Source organism: Atta colombica, unplaced genomic scaffold (genome assembly GCF_001594045.1).
Source record: "Atta colombica isolate Treedump-2 unplaced genomic scaffold, Acol1.0 scaffold116, whole genome shotgun sequence".
Classification (NCBI taxonomy): Eukaryota; Metazoa; Arthropoda; class Insecta; order Hymenoptera; family Formicidae; genus Atta; species Atta colombica.
This window is the reverse complement of record NW_017259202.1, coordinates 434941-444572: the sequence shown is the minus strand read 5'-3', so window position 1 is coordinate 444572 and position 9632 is coordinate 434941. Positions and strand designations below refer to the sequence as shown.

At 30.9% G+C, this 9632-nt stretch overlaps 3 protein-coding genes across 15 annotated transcripts in view; 2 read left to right on the top strand and 1 right to left on the bottom strand.

Annotated features, from left to right (window-relative positions):
• LOC108694183 (supervillin-like) overlaps nt 1–6187 on the top strand; it is a 15289-nt gene extending 9102 nt beyond the window's left edge. Inside the window, exons 13-24 of the mRNA XM_018203508.1 lie at nt 67–317; nt 451–655; nt 957–1108; nt 1755–2228; nt 2465–2615; nt 2834–2985; nt 3301–3573; nt 4196–4319; nt 4437–4631; nt 4775–5058; nt 5301–5456; nt 5598–6187. Coding sequence (XP_018058997.1) covers nt 67–317; nt 451–655; nt 957–1108; nt 1755–2228; nt 2465–2615; nt 2834–2985; nt 3301–3573; nt 4196–4319; nt 4437–4631; nt 4775–5058; nt 5301–5456; nt 5598–5684 — 2504 coding nt within the window. The 3' untranslated portion in view covers nt 5685–6187. The remainder of the gene's footprint in view (nt 1–66; nt 318–450; nt 656–956; nt 1109–1754; nt 2229–2464; nt 2616–2833; nt 2986–3300; nt 3574–4195; nt 4320–4436; nt 4632–4774; nt 5059–5300; nt 5457–5597) is intronic.
• Nucleotides 6188–6676: 489 nt separating this feature from the next.
• On the bottom strand, nt 6677–9386 carry LOC108694186 (transcription initiation factor TFIID subunit 12). 11 transcript variants are annotated; one of them, XM_018203521.1, is made up of 5 exons: nt 8577–8836; nt 8179–8491; nt 7623–8087; nt 7209–7401; nt 6677–6847 (listed from the first exon to the last, which is right to left on the bottom strand). In XM_018203521.1, the coding sequence occupies exons 3-5, from the start codon at nt 7875–7877 to the stop codon at nt 6720–6722; spliced, it is 576 nt and encodes a 191-aa protein (XP_018059010.1). In that variant the 5' UTR covers nt 7878–8087; nt 8179–8491; nt 8577–8836; the 3' UTR covers nt 6677–6719. The 11 variants fall into 11 exon arrangements, with proteins under 11 accessions (XP_018059010.1, XP_018059013.1, XP_018059012.1 ...); XM_018203524.1 differs by having other exon boundaries at nt 8179–8457; XM_018203523.1 differs by having other exon boundaries at nt 8179–8441.
• Nucleotides 9375–9632, top strand: part of LOC108694185 (E3 ubiquitin-protein ligase AMFR-like) — a 9525-nt gene continuing 9267 nt past the window's right edge. The window contains exon 1 of one of the 3 annotated variants that reach the window (XM_018203515.1): nt 9375–9448. The gene's annotated coding sequence lies outside the window, so the exon portion shown is untranslated. Of the gene's footprint in view, nt 9449–9475; nt 9613–9632 lie in introns of those variants that run through there. The other 2 variants (XM_018203512.1, XM_018203510.1) reach the window with 2 other exon arrangements.

Here is a 9632-nt window from a genome sequence, read left to right as displayed (position 1 = left end):
TATATATATATATATATAGATTTTATTCACATTTCGAATTATAATTAAAATTCAAATTTTTAATAGATATTTCAGATACCAAAAGCTCGTCTTTTGCCGTCGAGGCTCTCGCCGGATTGGCTTCTACTGAAGATTTTAGTACAGTGACTTTGAGAAATGTGTCGGAAACAAGTGTGTCCACAAATAAGCTGCAACCATATAAAGATATAATGTTGATATTGATTAAGGGAAGACGACACGTTCAAGTCAGATTAGTTGAACCTGTCGCCGAGAGTATTAATAATGGTGATAGTTATATACTGGTGACAAAATCAGAGGTAATGATAATAATAAGTACATTTATAATAGAACATATAATATATTAGTCAATATAAAACATCGCTCATATGCTCATCCTTCACTGCTTTCTTTTACTAATCATTAATAAAACTTACTCTCAATGAATTGCAGGTTTTTAACTATATAGGGAAATATAGCAATATTATCGAGAAAACTCGTGCTGCTGAGATCGCATTGAGTATTCAACAACGCAAGGATTTAGGTTGTCAAGCGGTCGAAGTCATCACTATAAACGATGATAAACTAACTTGCTCGAGGAACCAAGTTCTTAAATTTTGGAGTTACCTTGGTGTGCTCGACAGTGAGAAACTAAATGGTATATTCTTCTTTCTATTTTTTGCATTGTACGCGACATTCTTTTTGTATATTACTACATACACATAAATGATGTATTTTATAAAATTATATTGTTATAAGTTAAAAGAAAAAGAGCTACGAGCCAGAAGTTTAACCTGTAAAATTGGTAGATAAGTAAAAAAAAATGTCTTAATAAATTAATTATGAAATTTAATAACATACCGGCTAACAACAACAAATGTTTCGATAACGATCAGATCATTATTAATGTTTACAAAATATATCTAAACGGTAAAAAAACATAACATAAATTGTTATAGTTATTGAAGCTGGTCATCCTGACGAAGATGAATTGTATGAATCTGCCATTATCGATACAAATATGGTATATGAATTGAAAGATGAACAATTAGTGTTGCATGAAAAATTCTGGGGTATGCTTCCAAAGATAGAAATGCTCAATAAGAACAAGGTAATGTTTAGTAGATCTTTCTAATTCTAAAGAATCGCTGTATATAATACAAGTAATATATAATTCGACATAGCGTCCAGCTATGTATAAAAAAGAAACATACGCATAGATTTATAAGATTACGATATATTTTACTTTTTTGATCTTTGTCTGATCTGTAGTACTAAATTTTATTTATTTATTTATAAGTTTTTTAAACGTCTCGATTTTGCCTGCATGTCTAAGCAATGAAATTTTTAATAAACCACTTCCTCTCTCTCTCTGTCTGTAAAGTCAGAATTTTTCAAGATTGATTTAAATTTTACTTTTAAACATACCTTGAGTAAAATAAAAAAGGTATAATAAAATATCGTGAAAAACAAATTGTTCATCTAAAAAAAATGAAGCCTTTTTCGTACAATTGTATCTTACAAACATAATATGTGATGGTTTATGGTGAAAATTTGATCCGTTAGAAACAATGTTTATGATAGATTTGATTGAATATGTTCCAAATTGGAAATTGTTTCAGAAACTGCTTGTTGTAGTTAATTCAATTTAAGTTTCTTAAAGATAATTGCATTATAATTAAATATTTGTTTTGTAAAAATTATTCTGTAATAATAAAGAGGAATTATATTGTATGCGTTTTGGATGTTCTATAAAGATTCTAGTGTTCGATTTTGGCACCGAGATGTATATCTGGAGTGGCAAAGGAATCTCAACGGACAAGAAGAAACTCGCTACACAGTTGGCTACAGAAATGTGGAACAACGGATATGATTACAGCGAGTACACCGCTTGTCCGATTAATGCTGCCCGTATGATTGGTAATCGAAACAGTGATTCTTGTATAAGTCCCTCTGCAAAATTCGCCAAAAGCAGACCCGAATGGTGTTTACTTGCCAAATTGACGCAACACGTCGAAACGATATTATTCCGTGAGAAATTCCTCGACTGGCCTAATGTCACCGGTGTGGTAAAGACGCGAGGTCGAAACGATAATACGCGACAAATCGACGGTGCTATAATTGTACATCCGGATGAAAACGATGATATGTGGCTACCAAACTCTTCTTCAGTCGATTTTATTCTAGAAGGCTGTCACTTGGGCAGAGGCACTGGTTGTTATGACAATGAAGTAATTCTTTTTTATTAGCAAAAAGTATTTGCATCTAATATATTAGTAAAAACGGGATATATTAATTTCAAAATTATATTTTGAAATTAATACATCCCGTTTTCAAATTAACCTAACTCCATTATTGCTTTCAATGCATTTTTATCCAGAAGAAAGCAACTCTTTCAATAAACAATAAATGTCCACGATTCACGGGCGAATCCAACGATCAATAATTTCGTTTGATTTGATTTTAGTTGAAGAAAGAATATGTTGTTGTTACAACGAGCGTTATGGTATGGCATATCGATGAATTCTCGCATATGCTTTTAGACGGATCATCTATTGGTCAATTTTATTCTGGTGATAGTTATATCATTCAGTGGACGTATTCCGTTACAATTACTGGTGAGTTATTTATTGAGCAATTTCGTGAAATAGAAGAATTTATCTCAAAAACTTAATCAAATTTTGAAAAAATAAGCATAATATTTTTCTTTTATTGACGTTAGTTTTATATAATTATTACGTGATCTTTATTTTTTGAGCATATGAATTTAAGATAGTTTATGAATAAACTTTTAATTATGTACTTGCTTTTATAAATTTGTTTATTATGCTCTTAGGCAGAGAACTCAGTGGTTTACCATCTAAACACTCAGCAAAAGGTCGCGATAGATCTGTATACTTTATTTGGCAAGGTCGAAATGCATCTTTGAATGAACGAGGGGCCGCAGCATTATTAACAATCGAATTAGACAGCAATCGAGGTCCTCAGGTGAGGACAGTAATGTGCTATCAAATTTGCTTTAAAATTACAGTTTTGTTTGGTCGAATTTATCTTAGTGTATTTAATCATTATCTTCGAATACTCTGGCTATGTTATTACATAATGTTACTTGTAATTTTCAATTTTGAAATTGCTTTCTAAAATTGTTTTCTAAGTGGAAAAAATGTCCTACTTAATATCTACTAAAAATCAAATATTCAAAAATATCAAGAAATATATTTTGTTATTATTGTAAATAAAATTATAATATTTTATTTTATTTTATATACACACACACACACACACACACACACATATTTGCAGGTTCATGTTATTCAAGGACACGAACCAGCCGCGTTTTTAAATTTATTCTCTGGAAGGATGGTGGTGCATAGTGGCAAGAAATCTGAAAAAAAATGTGAGAAACGATGGAGGTTGTATATTTGCCGAGGAACTTTAGAGACTGAGACATTCTTGATTGAAATCCCTTGTAGTACTCGACAATTAAGAAGTAGAGGTTCCTTCATATTACTAAACACCGAAAATGCAAAACTATATATCTGGCACGGAAGCAATTCGTTACGCCATATTAGAGAAGTATATTTTCTACAAATTTTTATAATATATTTTTTTATATATATAATTTATATAATATATGTACACCCGATCACAAAAAGATTGCAACACTTTTTTTGGATTTCGGAATTCAGCCTTGCTCATAAAGCGACGAAAAATAGTTAGATCCATAAAGAACTAATCACTCGGTGAGCAAGTTACATTCTGAAACTCAAGTTACAATCGAAACAAAAATGTTGTAATCTTTCTATGATCGGTTGTACATACATAAATAAAGAGATTAACATTGCGATAAATTTTATACTAGTTATTGAGTTTATACTACATGCAAAAAAAAAACAATATATAAAAAACAAAAGCAATAAACGAATTGATTAATTGAGCAATCTAGAAAATATTTTAATAATATAAAATTATTATTTCAAAATGTTTTAATCATATTATTCTCATTTGCTGCTTAATTTTTATTGTAGAATGGAATAATCATGATTTTTTCTTATAACTTTTTTTCTCGTTTCCTTTTTCATCTTGATTGTTTTCTTTCTTTATTTATCTATTTTCTATGTATCTCTTTTTATCATCTTCGTATTTTTTAGTTTCATTTATCTCTCTAATATTCATTATTTCTTCTGTCTTTTTATAGAATGCGTTAAAAGCTGCAAATAAATTGAAAGAAAATCGACCTGAAGAAATTGGATTATCGAATAAAAATAACATAGAAATATGTGAAGTTCAAGAAGGTATGGAACCTGAAGAATTTAGCAATGGTGAGTAAAGTTTGATGAATGAAAAGTTAACATTTAAACTGATATGATATGAATATAACTTTTAAATTTATTCTACATTGTCATGAAAAAGTTGAGATTGTATCTTGCATTTTTTAGCATTAGGTGGCATAAATAAAAAATTGTATTGGTTGTTGAAAACAGCTGAAATACAAGATCATACTCCAAAGCTTTATCATTTATCTAGTGTTTCTAAAAAATTCCGCGCAACAGAAATACTTTGTCCATATCGTGCGGATCTGCCAACACCGTTCCCTTTCTCACAAGATGATTTGTATCAAGCAAATCAACCAGGTAACAATGCTAAGTGCATTTTATTTTTATTTAATTGTTACTTTAATCAGTTTTTTATAAGAAAAACTATTTATGAAAAGTTTTAGCTAAAAATTATTTATCTATATTGTAATCACTTTTATTGACTCTTGTATAACTTTTAGCGTTATTTTTATTGGATGACAAGAATGTGATTTGGATTTGGCAAGGATGGTGGCCCGATAGTGAAACGGAAGATCAGTCTGGAAGCAAAACTGTCCGATGGCAGGCTGAGAGAAGAGCGACCATGAAGATAGCAATACGATATTGGCGAGAGACTCGAAACAGAGACGCACAAACAACGAATCTTCCAATATATTTAATATGGGCTGGTTTAGAACCGTTGCAATTTACAAATCTTTTTCCGGAATGGACGTATCGGGATGACGTTGCTGAATTAAATATAGAGGTACATTAAGAAAAGGACATATCTTATTTTCTTTTCTGTTCAAACTTTTTTATACTTTTTATATAGTTTATTATTAAAGAAAAAAAAGATAGATTTCAAGATTTTGAAAATGATAACTATCCTATTTTTATATTTTAGATAAAAGAATTCTGTTTAATATATCTTGATCATACTTGATTTTTGTCATAATAAAATTTAAATATGTACACAATGTAATGTATATTTATAAAACATATTTTTAGGATGGCCGGAATTCAGGAGAAGTATTGACTGTGGAAAATGAATTGGCTCGTCTAACGCAAAGTACATATCCTCCTGCCCAGCTGTTACAAAGACCTTTACCTGACGGAGTCGATCCAACATGCCTAGAATTGTATTTATCTCAACAACACTTTCAAGTTAGTATTATCGATTGATCAATAGCAATTGAATAATCATGTAATCGACGAATAATCTACAAATATAAATTAGCAGATATCGGAATGTTTTTGACATTATATATATATATATACACATGTGTGATATTTTGTAATTTATAGGAGTTGCTGGGAATGAGCAAAGAAGAATTTCAACAGCTTCCGATCTGGAAACAAGTGAATCTCAAGAAAGATATAGGATTGTTCTGATGGATCGTTTTAAGTGCGATTAGCAGTAGCTGCCCTTGCAAAATGTTCGAATTTTTATTAACTGTTTCACAATATTTACAACTTGAGAAAAAGGTCTCAACTTCTAAGCATATTTTTCTCGAAACTTTTCGTGTATAGAGAATGAAACATTTCGAGAAACATTTTGAGAATCGATGAATATATTATAGACGATATAACTAATAATATTAATGGAAAATTAAAAAAAATCAATCGATCTGAAAATATATTGTCACACAGTACTATTTGAATTATTACACATATGTATAATAATAGGCGTATGTGTGAACACAGATTATATATTTTTAATACGTGCTACATGTGAAATCTGCTTGCAAACGTTTTCTTTATAATATATTTGTATGATGTTTATATATTGCGAGTGAATGATCGCTATTTTTCGCCTTATTCGTGTAACATCTGTATAAGACGGTTTCTATATAATTTACAATATATTCTCTGCATTTTTAAATAGTATTATGCAAAAAATGTATATTTCAATTTTTTTGTCCTCTTACAAAGACATTTAAAGCAAAACAGATATTTCCATCATTTGAATATATAAAAAAATAACACAATCAACGTTATTCAATTTCAAAAGAGAAACAAAGAGATAACAATGTAAAAACAGTTGATAATTTCCTAGCTTTGAAGATTATCATGTAGTTTTCTTTACATACTTACATGTACATTTAAAAAAAAAATAGAATCAATAATGTTACTTATTTACATATATTGGGAACATTTTGATAGTCGTTTGTACAAATACATATTTACACATTTATAACTTAAATTTGAAGAAATTTACAGTTTTTATACCTAATCTATTTTTACCATTTGCATTATAGTAAAATAATATTTAAAAGAGAAACGAGTAATACGTGTGTGAAAAGGAAAAATTATGTACAAGATGAATTTTTGTCACAAAACTACAGCAGTATAATAGTTGAGACTATTAAAAATATATAAAATACAAGTTCTTAATTTTCAAAAGTGAAAAACTAATTCACAAAAGAATTAATATTTCTTGATAGACTTTCGTATAAGCGCCAATCTTTGTTTATGTGCCTCAGTGACAGTAGCTCGCTTGTATGGACGAACTTCATCTGTACCAAACCCAGGAATCCACATATTCCAATTTCTTCCTAAAAATTAAAATATAAATAGCATTCATATATATTTTTTTCTTGCACAATGTATCATATATATATATATATATATATATATATATATAAAACTTTGTTTTCGAATTGCACTTGCAAAGTTTTATAATGCTAGAAATTTTAATTCAATGTATAAAATCCATACATAAGCAACATTCTCTGCTTTTTTATTTTAAATTTGAATAAAGTTTAATAATATTAAAAGTTTTTCAGCAAGTAAAATAAAAAAATAACAAGTTATTCTGCTGTAATTCATATATAAAGGAAATTTATTATTTATTTTTAATAAATTAATCTTTTTTTTCAACAAATGAGAAAAATGATAGCTATTAGCATAACTCACCTAAGTGTAACTGTACATCTTTAACTTCCACTGTGTTTGCATGACGATGTTTAGCTAACAGACAAGCAGCATTTACTGTTGTTTCCACAAAATCATCTGCTAATTGTAAAAGCATCTCTTCTACCTCTTCATCCAACTGTTCAGTGGGATCTACTTCCCTTACCAAATCTTGTAGTCTCGTTTTTGTTAAAAACTAAAATCAAATAGTAATACTTATGTTACGTCAATAGAGAAAACTTTTATCAAAGAATACTTGTGTTGTCAACAAAGAGAGACAAGAAATTATATCATATAGAACAAAGAACTTGTAAAGAACACACTCGGTATAATATTATATTGTAATAAAAAAAGATATCTCAAGCGTACTGTATACAAATAGTCTACTTAAGGTTTATTTTTTCGTTGATTACCTACTTGTGGAAAATCGCTAAAAGAACTTGGAGTGGATGACTGTTGCACCGATTTCGGAGTTTGGGGAACGTACTGAGTTTGTTGAGATTGCGTTTGTGGTTGTACAGCGGTTGTCGTAGTGCCACTTTGCACGTTAGACAGAACTGATGGCGCCTGATTATTAGGTCCCACAGACTGTAGAGTTCCAAGCACCGGCGTCATTTCCGAGACCGTCGTAGTCGCCGTCGTTGTCTGGACGATAGCACTTTGTTGTGACATTTTGAGAAGCAATGCAGATAATCGTTAATATTCCTTCAGTGGATATATATTTGTGTATTTCCGTTATTATCACTACTTCTTCTTGAAATTGGCCTCTGTTTGGGCTTCCAACAGTTCCAACTCAATTTATTGCCAAAATTTTGTCTTCGACAAAAGAATTAAAACATAATATCACGTCGAAGACAAAATTGTATTGGTAGAATACCAGTTCTTAGCAATCAGATAAATACAAATAGATATCAACAAATTTGATAAAGCAGAGAGAAAAAGGAGCATTTATACTGATTTAACTAGCACTAACCGTTATCATATCACATATCATGTACGCCGATTGCCGCGTGATGGATGGTGGGAAACTGGGAAGCAGTGTTGCCGCGGGTCGAAAAAATATTTCAAATGGGAGCCTGGAAAGTTACTAAAATGTCCTAAAAAGCACCAAATGCTTTAAATGACTAAAAAAGAGAGGAGAGTCTCTATAACTTACAAATCATATGTCAAAAATGTGAGTCATCCGAAAAAATTAATAAGTACACATTTGCCATTTATATTCAGGTATATTTATCCCTGTACAATAATATCACTGGAAACATTTTCCATTTTTCGATACATCTTACCTTAACGCGTGATGACATTAAATACTGGTATTGAAAACTAAAATACAAACTAATTACACAACTCATTGCACTTAACGTCTAATACCTGAGCATTTGTATTTTTTGATGCATCCTTTGGTCTCGGTAATTAAAATATTGGCGATACGATTGTAACAGTCTCCATCATTGTTATAAAATACAGATTGTTAATGATAAAATAATTGTCAAAAACAAATAAATACAATTCTTAAAAACTTGTTACGCTTTAATAATTATGTAACAAGATCGAATACATTATGAATGACAACCGCTCAGTGAGCTCTCAATTAGTTTACTGATTAAGTTAGGTTAGGTTAGGTTAGGTTACAATTGTGTAATCTAAATTGTGCGAAATTTAAAATGAAATCCACGTATAAAAGTAAATTTTCTACTTAAACAGGCTGTTTTAGCGTCAAAAAGGATCACATGATCGAAATTGACGAATATCCACTGAAAACAAAATCAATAAGAGGAGTCGAGGACATCGACATAAAAATTCTGCAAATAAAGAAAGTAATTCACTAAATCATCAAAAGACCTTAAAAATCACTAAAATAATGAAAAATTACTAAAAACGGCAACACTGCTGGAAAGTGGGAACAATGAAGTATTCAGTTTGACCAGAGAGTAACCTAATCGTACACTACCGCCAGTACATTCATTTTCGATTTGGGTACTACGTGGCTACATTTCATTTTCCTTCCAATCATGTCGATAAAATTATAGCACAGAGATATATTGGTGACGTTACCGAAGGAGTTTCTCTACAGTATATAGTTTCCGGGAGCGTACGATGTCAGACGGCATCGATGGCGTCGACTGTTGAGCGTGTTGAGCTGTTCCCGGAGCATGAAGCATCCCGGCCCGGAGTCACTGTCACCCTGCCTGAATAGTCCCGGGTACTGCTGGCGAGTGGTTGGCGAGTGCTTACGAGTGCTGGCAAGTATTGGTCAGTTAGCACTGGTCAGTTTATTAACGTCAACGCTCGCTCGCTCGCAGGCAGAGAGTCGATTGGAGTCGAACGCGATCAGTTCGGTGATATACTGCTGTGGTGGCTCGTAATATGTCATATCGTTGCGTTTTCCACGGAGGATCAGTCGTGGGTGTGTTTGCGACTTTGTGA

Bases quoted from the DNA above. Each gene is read 5' to 3' on its own strand.
- LOC108694186 (XM_018203518.1), bottom strand. From the start codon at position 9,367: ATGCTTCATGCTCCGGGAACAGCTCAACACGCTCAACAGTCGACGCCA. The intron at 7,402-7,622 runs GTAGGTAATCAA...ATTTGATTTTAG, and splicing joins CTTTTAGCGATTTTCCACAA to TTTTTAACAAAAACGAGACT. The intron at 6,848-7,208 runs GTGAGTTATGCT...TTTAATTTTTAG, and splicing joins AGATGTACAGTTACACTTAG to GAAGAAATTGGAATATGTGG.